The following is a 17,589-nucleotide window of genomic DNA, read 5'->3' as shown; positions in this document are numbered from 1 at the left end:
AGCATAATCTTTACTTTCACACTTTGTTATTTTGCTTCACTCTGTCAATTAGTTCATTTTCTTGTGAAAGTCAAAGCAATCTACCTCTCAATGATTAATATTTATCAAGTAATAATATTAACATCTGCAATTAGACATAAATAGCAAGATAAAGGAGAATTAAAAGGGTTTCAAATTTTTTTGGGATGAGACTGTGAGAAGTTGTTGTCTACATGTCACAACTCAAAAGCCTACACAAAACCTTACAAATAACAAACATTCCAACATAAGTTCATTAGTAAGATTTAAGAATCATGTTCAACATGTCTTATTATAACACACTCGAGTTAAGGGCCTCTCTAACCAAACAAGATTAGTAAATCATTTTTTGTCAAATCAATTTGTTAGCCAACTTATAAATCCATCAAATGGTGTTGACAAACACATGTAATAATTGCCTAAATTTGTACTGTGGAGAGCATGTAAATAAGAGAATATATTGATTTTTCAATTCAATTTCTTACTTTTTACTTATTAACTATTGCTTCAAAAAAAATATGAATATAATATAGGGTTATATTAACAAGTGACATAAGAATATTATTTAAAAAATACAAAAGAAAGAACTAGTTTTAATCAAAAGATTTTTATCATTAAAAACTAATGTCTTTATTATCTTAAAAGGTGATACATTTAATTTTTTCTATAAAGTTGTCTTGTTTTCTAATCTTGAAAATGTTCTCGTGGAGGCATAATAGAAAACATTTATGGGAAACTTCCAAAAAAACCTTCAACTTATTAGTTGATATGTGATACAATACCGAAATTTTGTAAATTTGTAAAAAGTTTGTAGTTGAGTCAGTTTGCGATACATCTATCAATGGCTAATGTTTGGTTTTTAACCTTGAACCGAACTGATTATATATGGATTTTTAAAAAATTAATCAAACTAAACTATGAAACTGAATAGAATCATATTTTTTTTGTTTTGATTTAATTCCATTAATTTTGTGGTTCAATCTGAAACTGCTTACGCCACTGGCAAACTCAATGAATATAGACTTATCTCTCTCCGGGAAATTAATGATTTGGGTCTCATTTAGCTGTTATATGTTCCACATTGCAAAGTCTAAAGATTTCAGAATGATCATTCTTTTCCTCACATGGCTAAATTTAAATATACCAACAGAAGAGACAGTTTTTAATTTTTAAGTTCTATGGTTTATTAAATCCGAGTGACAACGCATGCATATGGACATGTACATTCCATAGGCAGTCAATTTTCAGATATCATTCAAAAAGGAGCAAGGACAAAATTGAGACAATTTTTATAGTACTTAGAAAAGATTACAAAATTATGTGTCATGTGGTTTGGACATTTGTGAGGGAAATTATTACAAGTCTTATTAAAGTAGTTATAAGATTATTAGAAGTCTTATTAAGGAGAATATCTAAAATGGAGGTTGATCTAATATGTACAGACACGGGGAGACCAAAAAAATATATGTGAAACGATTAAAAAAAATGTAGAAATCAATGTTTTGTTAATGAACACAATTTATCATAGAACAACATTGTTCTACATATGTAACCAAACACACGTAAGGGGACAAAGAGTTAGTTGTTTCATGAACAATAAGGATCAAGGAGCCAAAATATGAGGTTAACATCATATTTTAAGACACAATTTATCCATTTCTTAAATTACAAGGTTAAACTTCTTTACCAATCACCCATATTTGGAATCCCCAATAAAATATTGGATAATTGATATCATCTAACGTAATATATAATGACAATGAGAAATATTCAAGCAAAATGATTGGTAATAGACAGATTTAAAAACAACAAACAAGACAGACCAGGAAAAATACAAAAAAAACGTAATTGAAAAGAAGTTTTGGAATTTATTAGACAAAACAAATAATTGGAATCAATGATAGACTCCAACAAAAAGGCATGAAAATAATTGACAATTATTAGCGCCAATAATGGAGTTATGTATTTTTCTCCTAGCTAGTTACTTCTACATTGAACACACACACAAAACTTCAAAAGTTATCAAAAGGATTTATTTGGTATTAGAGTGAGACTAACTAAAGAAGCCATAATTAAGAGCAAATGAAGGGATATACACATATGATTTCGTAGCAAATCTCTGCCCACCAAATCTCGTATCTCCTATTTGTGATTCGGGTCCATGTTTAAATAAAATTTACTTCTATCAATTGCAACTCCATGAGTTTATTTATTTATTTAATTTATTATGTTTAATTTGTCAATGGCAATGTTGAGGATACGCAACAACTTGTGTGGCATATCTTTGTATATTTGATAACTTTTATATGGGATAACCTTTTGACATTCATAAAAAGAAGGGTGAAGGATTCAAATTCAACTTTCACTCAATGCCAAGTCCATAAGGAAAATTAGTTGCTTTCAGAAAGATTTTCCTAATATAATGATGATATAAGGGATGACATTTATTGTTTAAACAATATGTTGATGAAGAAAATGCGCACTTACCAGAGGGGTCAACAAGGAAAAAAGGTAAAGTTCAATCTCACTATCAAATAGCATGCGATTGCGCATGCATCAGAGTCCACGTATAATTTTAGCAATATAATGTGTAAGTTGTTGTCATAGTAAATTTCCTTTAAAAGTAGAAAGCTCAGAGAGACTGTCTACTAATAATTTTATGATAAAAAATGAAGGATGAAAAAAAAATCATTGGTTTATGTCTTCTCCAATCATGTATTAATGCAAAAATTTATTAATTAGCTATACTTAATGTATAATTATATGGATTGTTGATATATATATGGTTTGGTCAATCTATAACTTTATATATAGTATTAAAGTTGTGAACAAAAATTGGTTCAAATGGTAGGAATTAATCTTAACCCACAAGATGATGAGTACAGGTAAGAAATTGGTTTAGTAGCCAACATGAAGAATTCTTAAGTAGATAATTTGTAAGCATTTAAGAAAGTTGTGATTTTTATTGAACAAATGAGTACACCATCCAAATAAAAGAGTAAAGAATCCACCAACACTTCCACCACTTACAGACAAAACTGACATAAAGATGAGACATAACTGAATGTGTGTATATACTCTATCATAATCTAATCTGAAATATATTATGTATCTCTGTATACTTCATCTTCATCTTAATCTTATTCTTAAATATATTAAATTTTTTAACAATTAAATCATTAACTAAATTTTAAATAAACTCAAGTGATAAAGAATTCCGTATTCATTAAATAAAATAAGTTTTCTTTTGTAACTAATAGAAATATAGTGTGTTGTCTATGCATTGTTAGTATAAAAATTTATACACATTCAATACATCATTAAAAAAAATTAGTAATTAATGGATAATGTATTGTCAATGTATAAAATTCATACATCGCTGCTATGTATGCATTTTTTTTCCTCATAAAAATAATGCCATGAGAGTTTTTAATGTGAATGGTAAATTAACAAAGAGGTAAATAATGATGTATTTATATTGGTTTAAAGAAATGGAGGGATAGTTTGGAAACCTGTGCATATATGAGCGATAAAGTGGGAGAGACGTGTCACTGCCTCTGTTGGAAATTTGCACATGAAAAAAATTATATGTTGCACTGTAATTCAATATGATTCTGATATCCAGAACTTTATATAAAATTAGTTGATTCAATCATTTAGTATCTTTCATCACTTTGTCCTTTTGCGGCATTCGTTGCATCAACTCATGAGGCCTACTCAGCTGCAGTTGCAGGCTGCTAATAACTTTTTTGCTTCTTCACTTTCAGGTTTACCATTTTAACCTTTCATTTCCAACAAATTTCATCTTCTTCTCCATGCAAATAGTACCAATTAGATTATATATTAGTACTAATTAAACAAATGTTGTCCTCTTCTTCCTTCAGTCGCATTAGCATTGAAATCAGAGTTGGTAAGTATATTTTATAAAAAAAACATGTTAGAATGAGATAATCTATCAAATATTTAACATAACTGTATAGTCATGAATTCTAACTCAAAAGTTCAACATAAATATTTGTATAACTCATTTATTGGGTTACTTACTCAAAATTTCAACTTTATGAGCTAATTAATATTTATTTATTGCTATAACTATGTATGAGTGTAATATATATGCATTGATAATTTAAAAATTTATATATAATCAGTACATTATCCACTATTTATTTGAATTATTTTATTACTTTTATTTATGAGTCAATAATGATCGAAAATTAATGATCAATAATGCAGTAATGGGAGTGTAAGAAATTCTTCTACTCTAAGTGTATAGATCTTTTCTAATTATATATACATTGTTGGTATATAGATATTTTCTGGTCATATATACATTGCATAATTCCATGTTAGATATTTCCTCCTTTATTTCTAAATATTGAATGTATTTATTATAATCTTGTCTTAGGAAACACTTAAAAAGAAAAGCAAAACACCAAAACCAGAAGGCTAAAAATGTAAAAAGAAAAGAAGTTGTGACTAGTGAGGTCACATGGTCCCGAAATATAAATATATATAATTGCATAGAATTCGAGGGAGAGAGAAGGTGGCAACACGGCACAGCAGGGTCAGGTTTGTTTTGGAGTGTACAAAGATAACAACTTCTGGCAGTAGAAGTGAGATATAAGAATCAGACATAAGCCAAAAAATCCGTACTTTTGATACAAGCATGCATGTACAGATAATATTCACACCCTATTACTATAATAATTTAATATTTATCAAAACAAAAATATTATTATTATTCTATTTTTCAACCTTTCTTTACCCTCGTGAATCGAGGGCAGTGTTTGCACTTTTTCAGTTAGAAACAGTTATCGATGGTGACCAATTTTACTTTTTCTCCACCATCCCCAAGATTTCTTCACAACAACACAGTAATTTACTATGGTTCTTGTTCATATGCATGTCTGCTCTTATGCACAAATGATGGTGAACATAAGGTACTGCATTTTATGCTGTGTGTTTTGTCCCTTTAAAAACATCTTTGTCCAATTATGTCTCTTTCCTATGGCCCCTCATTGTATAAATTTAATTTTACTTTCACCTAATTTTGGACCCTTTGTACAAAAATAAATTCATTGATTCTTTCATATAATTACCCCTTCCTTTCTTGCTTTTAACTTAAAAAGGTAAACCCAAGACATTGAGTGTACAACATTATCATGTAAACTGTGAGGATTTTTCGCGTGTCTCGAAATATATATTATATCACATTTACTGTTTAAATGATCATATTTCATTTTTAAGTTAAACTGATGTTGACATAAATTTAATTTATCCTATGTTTATTTTAACTTAAAGAACAATAATAGTAACATGCAAAAATATATATACCAATTTCACAACCTCTTCTGTTTGGGCTTTTGTTTTTAAGTGAATGATTCGCTAGTGAACATGTGTCAAGTGTCAACAGTTGGCACGTGATATATATATATATATATATCACAATTTATTGATCTTTTCTCATCACATTAATTTGATTTCCACAAAAAAACTACTAGTGATAAAAAATAATTAGAGTTCCAAGTTGAAAATGAATAAAAAGTTGAAGTATCCATCTTAAGGTCTTGGATAAATATAGTGTTGAATTTATTTGTGTGGTTTAGGGATGACAACGGGCACAGGCAGACACGGGTAGTAGCTATCCATTACCCGTTTCAAAATAGGAGAGCATTATTTATACCTTCTCGTATCCGTACGGGTACCCATGTGCAGGTATTCTTAGATATTTTTGAGTACCTACAGATAAAATGGGTATCTGCGAGTTTCCTATATTATAAATGATTTTTTAATTTTTTACTTCTAATATGTTTCAAATGAGTGAAACTTAATTATTTTTGTACCTTTTGATTGAATATTTGGCAAAACTAAATTTATTGGTGTCTTCTAATTGTGTAATTTTTTGTTCTCATTTCCTTAACAAAAAGTATGTATTTTCTTTGTAAAACATGTGTGTTTCTACACATGTAATAATATTTGTAGGGTGTTTCACCACCAAACTCAATAAAATATGTAAATAAAGTAAAAGGAAAAAAATGTACACATTGTAATGAATGTTAGAATAATGTACTTTTTATTTTAATTGAATATAATATATTAATCATATAATAACGACTACTAGTGGCCACATGTACCATAATATCCGTACCCGCCTGTATGTACTACGAGTATTTTTAAAAACTCGTTTATAATATCCGCGGGTACTCATTTGTGACCCGTGTCCAAACATGTTTTACCCGCGGGTACGGGTTTTTTTTGTCATCCCTAGTGTGGTTCTTCTCTTAACTCATTCGTTGAAAAATCTAATATTGCTTTGACATGCGACCTCTCAGGCCCATTAATATATTGAGTGTGCCAACTCTTAAGCTTAAATACTCCCTGCAGTATTTTATTCCCCTCTAAGGGGAGCCTTCTGTGACTCGAACTCATGACCTCAGTGATAAATAGTCACTATATCAAATCTATTTACTATTTTGAAATTTATATATTATTTAATGCACAACTTAATTCATCAAAAAAAAATGTCTGCGTGATTTCATTTTTGCAAGGATCTAAGTGTGTGTAGGGTCCATGAAATTATATAATATTTGTTGCACAACTTAATTCATGAAAAAATGTATGCATGAAAAACAATTTTGATTACTGTTAGAATCGTAGTGTTTTAAAATCCAGGTTGGGATAGCATGTGAAAGACCATCTGGGCTTGATTTTGACTATGTTTTAAGTTTCTATAGGTTTTGTGACTCATTTAAAATATGATTAATTTGAGAGTTGGATTTTGGAGGGAAAAGAAGAAAAAATGAAGATTTGGGAGTCAGTTCACAAGTGTATTTCACGCCTCTCAAACATTCTTTTTCTATTTTTTCTCCTCCAAAATCTAACACTCAAACTAACTCTAACTGAAAGAGAGGTTGCTAAGCTAGAAAGTAGAAACTGGAATGTTCTAAGGGAATTCCTGGAGATGTACAAATTGGACTGTACCCCAATCATATAAATTGTTACTACTACACTATTAACTAAGTAGATGATGATCTGACAAATTAAAGAGGGAAAACCTATAATATTTAACACAAAGCCAGAGTACATTATACATACACTATTAGCTGCAATGATATAAGTCTATAAGATGAAAAAATTTATAGCAAGAGAATTCAATCATCACAACTAGGCTGAGAGAGTAAGAGGCATATATGAAATGGAACTATCAGTGTCCTTGTTACCAATAAATTCAGGTTTCCCCTACTCTCTAATTCCAATCACCACTAGAGACATATTACATAGACAATGACAGTTGCAAACTACCCTCATATTGATGCCCCTCCCGTTTATGTGTAAGCACATGTTTCTTTTGCGGAACATGTCCTGTTTCGAATTTACATGAAATGAAAACAAGCTATAGTCACTTGTATTTCTCCCATTACCGTCTTCACTAGTCACTACCCTACCATGATGAGGGGCACCCCCATATACATTTGTTGTAAATATCTATATCCTCACTTCATTGTCCATGTGATCATCAATCATCACTTTAATTTTTTTTTTGTAATAAAGTTAAAATTATTGATTATTGTTAGGAGTCTCACACTGAATAGAATAGTAAACTCAATGTAGTACTTCAGTTATTCTTATTTATATTCTTGATTGGCTCTTAAGTCATAACAAGTTTCCTGCGATTTTCAAGCTGCTATGAAGGTTTCATTGCATGAATTCAATTTGTTTTAGGCATAGGAGCAAATCCATTACAAACCCAAATTAAGCCATATCCTCACCTACTGGATATTAATTATAATACGTTGAATGATAACAAACACATGAAATAGAAGTATAAAAAGACTACACACACATACTTGGAAAATGCATGCATCTCCCTCATATTCTAGCTCTTGGTTACATTTATTGCTTTGCATATATCCATATCCATATTGATGGCTTCTAATTAATTCGTATATATTAATTTGAGAATTAGACTAAGACTAGAAAATGACATAAGAAAATAAAAGCAAATAATAGTATATGGAAAGCTAGCTGTAACCGTATATGTGATGGCGATGTATTTAATGGCTATGGAAATGCATGATATATAGAACAAAATTAGGAGACACATAGAACAGGTGCATATGGAGACCATTAACAACTGAGGAAAGAGGAGAAAAAAGAAGAAAAGAAAGAATAGCCACTTCACTAAAAGTATGCAAGACAGCATGGACCACATTGCAAAGTGAGCCCCGTTCAGGAACAAATAAATAACAAAGAAAATTGAATTCTCAAACCAAAGAGAATGAGAAAAAATGAGTTGAAATAAGTTAAGGGGTCTAAGAATAGATATAGATATCATATTATATTGTATCAGATAGATAGATAACTGTTAAATAAAGCCACCCTTATGAAGCTCTGAATTTTACATTGTGCTCTCTTGGGAAGAACTAAGATTTTCTGTCCCAAAATTTCTTATCTTCATATCTCAAACTAATTATATCACACTAAATAATATAAAAATGTAAATTTATATTTATTTTTATTTTTCTTTTGAAGTATGTGTCAACTTTCTATTGGCTCGGGACATAAAAAAAAATGGGACAGCATACCTTGTTTAGAGGCAACCACTAACCAGCTCCTAAAAATTTGGACAATGCAATGAACTGCTTAGTGGGCAATGGTCAAAATTCTCTATCTTGAGCCCACATTGCTTAGAAATGTTGCTGGCAATGGTTAAGACCAGCTTTCACATGGTCCACAAATGCATTTAGTGGGCTCCTATAGTTGTTCAGTGGGCACAGACTATGGACTAGAACCGACATGGATTGGGACAAGTCCTGTGACAAATGGAGCTGAACAGGGTGAGGTTCTTACGGGAGGGAGACCCATCATCAATATCAATGGTCCATTATGACACTGATGAGTTTATCTAGTTATGGAGACATGGCAATTGACAAGTGAGTTTGTGTGTTCATAATAGTATTCATATAATGACTTCAAGTCATGTGGTAACAATTAGCTTTTCGCTACTCTATGGTACTGGACTCTCAATACTTGAATGTAAGAGACATATATTTATAATTTATTTGAATTAAAAATAATATAAAATTTGTACCTTTGATTTCTTTAGTGCCACAAATTATAATTTGGGTCCATTACTGGAGATAATCCCACCCATATTCACATGTGGTATGTGGATGATTAAGGCACCAAATTATTAAATTGAGTATGTAAAAGATATAACATATGGTACGGTGGTGATTGGTGATAGAGATGGGGTTAGCACACATCTGTTGTTCACAATACTTAGTGTCACTCCATGTGTCATGACCTTATGATTGATCAGGAGATTACTTAAAAATTAAATTTTAACTTAACTATATTTTTTTCAGCATTTAAATCAAACAAACATTAAAAGGCCTAGGGCTAGTTAACTAATAAGGAAAATTTGTTCAAGCGTAATAATGGAGCAAAATGAAGAGCCCAATGTTGGAACCCTTCATGCTACAGTTCAAGGTTCAATGTATTCTAAGACTTGTAGCTTTCCATTCCAATGTGTATATAGACCAGGCCAACCTGCAAAGCCATACCTGAAAACTTAGTGATAGAAAATGAAAGTGAAGTGTTGCAAGGATCACTCACCTATCATGAGTCACCACCAATAAATGGCATTCTATTAGTGCATGGTAAAAAGGGTTTAAAATTTGGCATGAAAAAACACTTTTCCATACAGCATAAAAGATGTAGCCATAAAAAAGATTGTTCCGGAAGATGAAAAGTGAAAACTACGGGTTGAAAAACATGTGCTGTTCTTTACCTTTCATGCCCAGACAAGTAAATGATCCTATAAATAGAATGTTCTAAAATGCAGATTGAAATGGATAGATGCCTGTTTTTTTTTCATGTGAGACATAAGAATTTTAATGTGTTGGAAAATGCAGTAATTGTTAAACTTGATTTACTTATCATCACATGTTTCTGTATTTGTATATATTAGTAATATTTTCTAGAGTTTTATCATCAACATATGAAAATTTGTCATCTGAAAACAAAACTTTTGAATTTTCAAAGTATTCAATATAAAACTAGTTTTTCAATGCTTATTTTTTATCTTTCATTTTTTAAACAATCCTAGAACACAGGTTATTAATATTCTCTGTTTATTTTTTCCTACACTTATGATAGTTTCACCAAGCCTCAATGTGTTATCAAACATGACATGTCTAAAGCATCTGTAAATAATAATATATTAGTGCTAATATAATATTTACAACAAACTGTAAACTCAAATGAAGTGATTTACGTGTACCCAAAAAAAATGAAGTGGTTTATAATAGAGTTGTGGTGTTAATTACTAATAATAAAATGTTTAAGCAAGCAACCCACCAACCCATAAGAAAAGACCCTGAAACATTTTAAAATGATAAACTATATCCTTAACAACAAAATTGCAAGCCAGAAAACTTAAAACTTTGAAAATTTCGTTCCTCATATTATTATATTATCCATCGCTGTTCTGTTCTTATGACCTTGAATAGAAACTTCATGTACCTCCTACGAGGTATTTGAAACAAAATATGGTACAATATATATTTTGACAGGCAAAAAGGGCATAAAAACCAGTAATTAAAGTTTTATTAGATATGAAATCGTTGCATAGTAATTAATGATTCATATATCAATATCCATTTAAAACACCTAGACTTCACTTATGAAGCGATATGATTGAAGAGGCCCAATTCATCGATGTGCACATGGGCCTAAAACAAAACAAAAAAAAAGTGCTGGAGGAAATATTCTCTATGTCTATGCCTCTATGGCATTACTCAAAAGTTAAATGTCATAGAAATACAACATAAATCAATTCTAAACAGACACCTATATTCTAACTAAATAGTAAATACTATCCTCTGCTTTATGTTTGATGAAAATAAAGACCAGAATTAAATCTTATATAATTTGGATTTATTTTTATAATACATCATATTTGTTTAATTTATTTACATTTGTCATTAATTTTATTTAAGAAATTAAATTTATCTCAAAGACCTGATTTGTAAATATTTAAAAATGACAGATTATTTATATAATTTCACTAAAATATAATTTACTCTTATATTACTTATTGTTTTAACCCAAAAGATAAAAGTAAATTAGTTAGGAAGAATATTATTGAAGAGAAAAATAAAATTAAAAGTTGAATAAAAGTGGCATAAATTTGTGAGTAGGTTATTTGGTAGATTCATCGAGTGGAACAATTCCCACCGTCCTGAAATCAAGAACCCAATCTCACATCCATTCCTCCATGGCTTCCCCTTCCGATCCTTCCAACCAGTAAGTCCTCATTCATAATCTTACCTTCATTCTTATTCTTTTTCCATTTTTAATTCTTTTCTCTTTCTCTTTTAAATGGTAAAGAGAACCTGTTGTAAGAAGAAGGAGGAATAATGGAGCTCCTATTAAGTTCTTACTTCCTCTCATATATGCTCCTGTTCTCCCTCTAAGTAAGTTTTTCCATCCACCTCTTTTTCTTTTCATTTTTATATATTCCAAATTCTTGAATTATTGGGTTATTTAAAAATCTCATTTTTTTGCTTTTCAGTTCGTTTAACGCTGCGGCATAAACCTGTGTTGAGAGATCGTTTGTTTACTGCTGTGTTGGCTGGGGCTTTTATTCATGGTGGCTATCTGGTGTATCCTTTTTCTATACTTACATATGTAATTTGTTAAATGTTGTATATATATTCATGATTTCTTATTTTAAGTGTGTGTGACCAACGGGTGTTGTTTCAAGTGGTATATGCTTCATTCTCATTAAGCAAGATCTTGGGTTCGAATCTTGTAGATGGAAAAAATACCCGCTGGTAGAGTTAGCCCATATACTTGTGGATGTTCCCGGTTCGGACAAGATTGTCTCCAATGCGAGGATACATACATGTTGCAAACCAAAAAAATATTAAGTGTGTGTGCTTCAATAGGGGACAATGGGTGATTATGGATTTTGATGGATCTTTTATAACTTAATAGGATCTGAGATTAAACGTAGAAGAAGGGTAGTGGATTGGGATGGGGTGGAGATAATTAAGGAGATGGTATTGGTGTTTTGTGAAGGGCTGCAAATTGGATTTGATTATTTCAATATGGGTTTGGATGGAATTACATAAATTAAGGATATGTGTTTTAGGTTTTTGCTGTGGCTGTTTTTGTGTATTTGTTGAAGTGGTTATTCTTCGTCCGAGCCTGCTGGTGGTTGGATTCGTTGTAGCAGTACATGCTTCTAAAGATCGAGTTCCTTGTTTATGATACTTATTGGACTCTGGTTAATTGGTTTGTGTGAGAAGGCGGGGGGAAGATGAAATAACCTGTTAGGGCTCTGACTTCTCTTTATTTGGTCATAGTGCCGGCACTTAGCACCAAATATGAAAGTGCCCTTTCCATGAGGTATTTGACACAATAAACTTTTCGTGCATGAGAAACTTTTATGGTGTTAGACTGGATTCACCCTATTGAATGAAGCTCGGTCTAGGATCAAACTTGGTGACTAATGAGGCTCAGAATTAGTATTTATGTATCTTTCCGTGAATTCGATCAGAAAATAATTTCGATGTGTTGATTAGATTGAATTGATGATGACTTATTTTAGTTGATTGAGGACCATTGCTTCCTATGTAGATTAATGTTCATTTTGATCAGTTTTGGGTTGTGGATTTTGATTATTCAGGGTACCAACTAGCCATATAGAACAGTAAAAAGGCATATGACCGAATGAGAGACAAATAAAGTGCAGGTTTGGAAATTTCATTTTTATGCATCAATATATAGTGACCATCATTACTTTAAGTCCAAGTCATCATATTTCCATTATTACGTAGAGAGAATAAGTTGAAGCTTATAATTAGTTCGTGAATGCAGAGTTTTGTTATTTAAGCCACAAACAAACGTTATAGTAGAAAAATGGGCATGTGCAAGCAAGAGAAATACATAAAGATGCTACTTATACGTGATGTTTGGAATTTGTTATGTACCATCCCTTAAAATCATTGGAAAAGGTTTCCTACACCTCAAAATTGGGGTGTAAGTAGGCGTGGAGGAAAGATGGGAAGGTAGATAAGGTGTGGAAGGTGAGGTAAGAGAAAGGTTGTAAGAATAGAGGGGTTGAAAATCATTGTACAGTAACTACTAAATTTGAATATATTTGGGCGAAATGCATTTTCTCTCCTAAGCTTAGGGAGGCCCACTGCACCAGGCTACCACCTAGTGGGGTCTAGGGAGGGTAGATGTATGCAGCCTTATCTTGGAGGCGGAGGAGTTGTTTCCAGTTTTGAACTTGTGACATCTTGGTCAGTAGGTAGCGATATTACCATTGTGCTAAGGCTCACCCACTATATTTTTAGAATGTGTTTTGTAATGTTTATTCATTACATTAATTCGTAGCTCGTGTAGAATCTTTGCCTCCTATTTGGCCAAAAAATAATCCTAAGATGGCCATAGGCTTTTTCAACAAGAACAACAATGACCATAGACTGTTATGTATGATATTTTTATCATGTTTCTCCCTAACGGCTATTTCCAGAACGGATCTGTATGATATTGAGAGCAAGTGATTATGGAGCATGATTCAGACATTTGGCTGGTAACATTTACATGACAATCTCAGGTCCTGAATAAACTTGTTGACTACTTTGCTGTTTGACAACCTGGTAACACCTTGAATAATAGCATAGGTCAATTTTGATCATTTATGAATATTTTTTGCAATTGTTTTTGAAGATTATCATGCTATGTATTTCTTTGAGAGTTACATTTTCTGTTGCGGTTTTTTAGATAGCAGATTTCCATGGAATTTGGAAGTTGTACTTTGATTTTCTATGTTTTAATAATGCTAGCTAAGATATCCATCATTCATGCCTATCTAATGATATTTGCACTGATGAGTTGTTCACATTTACCTGCCTATAACTAGATGGTCTGATTGGATCGGAGCATCGATATACATTTTTTGAGACATCTTTACATATCATCTCCATATTTTTATTCATGAATGAAGGTGAAACCAAAGGGGGGTGACTTTTGTTTTATTTATAGCTAACTAAAGCCTTCAACTAATCAAAGATAAAAAAAGATATCTTTGGTTAGAAGTCTTGTGCCAACATTTTACATGATGAAGCATCCAGGAAACAAACTTGGTTGATATTCAGAATTGAGTAGTACACCAGGTTTGACATTTGGTTGGTATTTCATTTATAAGTGAGCCACCTTTGTAATACTCTGTCCCCAAAGATTGATTTGATCATATGGGTGACCTTGGAGTCCAGGTATATGCTCTAGGTATGGAGAAGATTCGACCCATTCCATAATTTATCTATTTAATAAAATAATGAATTAAATTTTGGTTAAAGAATGATGTTCACTACGTAGAGGGTGAGTTTGGCGCAGCGATAAGGTTGTTGTCTAGTGATCATAAGATCACATATTTAAATCTCGGAAACAGTCTTTCCATTATTGGGGGGTAAGGCTGTATATAATTATCTTTCCTAAACCTATGTAAGTGGGAGCTCGAGCACTCATTGTCCTTTTTTTTAATGATGCTTCCTAGATCAATGATATCTGTCTTGTTAGTTTAAGCTGCTTTTGGGAAGTGGACTAGTGACCTCATAAAAACTAGTCCCTATTATATTAGGCCTTCAAAATTGTGAGCCTGCGGGACAATTGAATACTTGTCCATTCCCTGCCTTTTTCCATAGCTTCCTAGACGTATGTGACCTTAGAGGAACCGCAATTGTTGTCCTTACGATCCTTATTATAAGAATAAGAACATTTTTACTTTATTTTTTATCGTGTTATTCTTATTCTCTGACATTTGTTTTTAAATAAGAACAATTTTTCGTTGTTTTTAGTCAAGGGAAATTAAGAAGAGAAGTAGATGTTGTAGGAACCAAATAAGAATAAGAATTATGTTTCTCATTGCGAGAAAAAAGTAGATATTGTTCTTATTTCATTAAAAGTTGTATTAAATTATAAAATAATATGTGAGATTCAAACAAGAATTAAGATATTGTTTCTGAGTATGAATGCTTTTAGAATGTATAATAATCCCTTAATTTAGCAACCATTCTCCAAGTTGGTTTGCGGTTGCAGTCTTCGCCCACAAGTTTATTTTGGTGCGTAGATGTCACTTTCATCTCACATTGGGACAACCTTTTTTCGTTGTAACGTTTTGTTTGGTCATATCTATCAGTATTTTTTTCTTCTGGATTTTATATGCAATAGTTTTGCACGACACGTGCATGTAAACCCGGTATATTAACGTAAAAGTAATGCTATATCATTTTCCTTAACGTAAACACTAATATGAACTAAAATCATAAAAATACCTATGATTGAGTTTGTCCTGCACTTAACAAAACGATGAAGGCACCGAAACACCGTTTGTGACCCTAAAATTTGGGCACTCAAACAACCTTTTCCAAATGGAACAGGACCATCCACAACTCTACAATTACGTCCGTGACCGTGAATGGAACAATGGTCTTGAACTTGCTACGTGGAACTTCATTTGTTTCCACACACCGCACGGCACTCACTACCCTAATTACTACGCAGTGCCCATTATAGGCATAAATAGGAGTTGATAAATTTTATACAGCATCTACGGTGTAAAAGATGTGGAACATTCATTTCCAAATTCTTTTGGTAACATTTTAGCCCCATCCATAAATAAAACTAATTTCTATCTGGCACAAAATATGAAATTAACTAATTTTATTCTACCTACAGTCATTTTAATTTCGCATGTAACTTCAAAAGCAATGTTTTAAAACTTTTAAAGAGTTTATTTATTGGGGAAAATGTATGTATTGATATTGTATAAGTTTTAGACATTGTCACTGCATTTTTATCATTTATGTTTAATCATCATTATTTTTTCAAAAAAAATACAATGTTGAATATGTATAAATCTTTATACTAATAGTGTATAAATATTATCCTATTTATTATAAATAAGAACTGAGTTGCATTAACCATGAACACCTAGTTTTAAATCCAATAATTAAGGTCTCCCCTATCTCCTTAAAAAACTACTCATGAAAATATATAAATACATATATAATATTTGCTGTATATTTGACCTTGGTGGACCCACAATAATGAGTCATAGATAAGGGTTACATTAGAAAACTAAATTTATGAGTCTCCTGCTTGTCAATTCAATAATTCTAAAAAAAAACTTAATGCACCCTCACTCAATTGCTATAGACATGGTGGGTAAAAGAAAAGTTAGTGGGTACTTGCGTTGCGTCAGATCTGATCCACCAAGGTTTTAAAAATATATAACGCTGACATGCAATCACACATTCACACTCCTCTCCCAACTTTCGCCATAAGCAATATATTCATTACTTATTTATTTTATAATTTATTACGACTAAGAATGATATCTATTTTTTTACAATAATAAAGATCATTCAATTATTCAGAAAATCTACTTCATTTTTAATTAACTATATAATTTTTTTAGTTTTTTCTCTTTGTTTTTATTTCTCTCTCTTCCTTCTTTTACATAAGGTATTCATAAAATTATAAAATAACGAGAATAATAAAAAGAATAAAAATGTTATTATTATTACTATTGTTGTTACTAGTTTAAATTCGAAAGAAACAAAATGATTAACATCATCAATCATATTTATATTCCTAAATCCTTATTATATACACCATGATTGCATCAGCTAATAGTAACTATCATTATACATCACTTAACTTCAACTCATACATCATCAAACCCTCAAATCAACAAACAAACAAACAAATCTACATAATGCAATCAAACCCTAAGTCACATAGATTACTCATCGGAACGAGCCTTGAAATCGGAGGCTAGTCGAGAAGCGATGGCGGAGTGATACATCTTGTCATGAAACGATTCGGTGGACATCAACCGGAGTTGCTTCGCCTTCTCATCCGTGAAACCACCGGCGAAGCGTGGCCTCGCCGGCTTCGACTCCGTAACCGCCGGATCAGAATCCGATCCTTTGTTGTTCGACTCAACGTAGTCAGGTTCCGAGGACCAGCCGAACAGCGGGGTCCACCAGCTGGCGGAGGAGTTTCTCCGGCGATCCGGATCGGATCTGTTGTTGCCGGAAGTTGCGGAAGCTTTGATTCCGGCAATGATGGGTGTGAAGGTGGCGGCCATTTTTGCAAGTTTAAATTTCAATTTGGATTTGTTCTAAAAGTGTTTTAGGATTCAATGTGTTAAGTGCCCACTGTTTATATAGCGCATTTATTGTTGAAGGTGGAAAAGGATAAGCTCGAAGACGTGGCGTTTTTCGATAGTGGGGTTTCTGACAAGCTTTTTAATTAACATAAATCTTTATGTCAGTTGCAAACAAAATTCATCTTTATATATTTTGATGTGAATGTTGAAATACAATTTTATTAAGCTAATTTTTATATTGAAAATTGAATTAAAATAGGAAAATATATGGAGAAAAGGAGAGGTAATAAACAATGATTAGAAAGTAAAAATATAAATATATAATGAGCTTCTAAAACATCAAAAAATGGAATAAGTATAATATTTTATATATTTTTGTT

The 17,589-nt window shown here is 31.6% G+C and overlaps 2 protein-coding genes across 2 annotated transcripts; one reads left to right on the top strand and one right to left on the bottom strand.

Annotated features, from left to right (window-relative positions):
- Positions 11,219-13,936, top strand: LOC109345315. Its single transcript, XM_019584246.1, has 4 exons — positions 11,219-11,328; positions 11,413-11,498; positions 11,597-11,687; positions 13,568-13,936. Exons 1-4 carry the CDS (start codon positions 11,300-11,302, stop codon positions 13,596-13,598), a joined length of 237 nt encoding a protein of 78 aa, XP_019439791.1. The 5' UTR covers positions 11,219-11,299; the 3' UTR covers positions 13,599-13,936.
- On the bottom strand, positions 16,663-17,247 carry LOC109345308. Its single transcript, XM_019584234.1, has one exon. The coding sequence runs from the start codon at positions 17,186-17,188 to the stop codon at positions 16,841-16,843; it is 348 nt and encodes a 115-aa protein (XP_019439779.1). The 5' UTR covers positions 17,189-17,247; the 3' UTR covers positions 16,663-16,840.

The sequence above is a fragment of the Lupinus angustifolius genome, chromosome LG01 (genome assembly GCF_001865875.1).
Source record: "Lupinus angustifolius cultivar Tanjil chromosome LG01, LupAngTanjil_v1.0, whole genome shotgun sequence".
Lineage (NCBI taxonomy): Eukaryota > Viridiplantae > Streptophyta > Magnoliopsida > Fabales > Fabaceae > Lupinus > Lupinus angustifolius.
The sequence above is the reverse complement of the archived record's forward strand: the minus strand, read 5'-3'. Positions and strand labels throughout refer to the sequence as shown.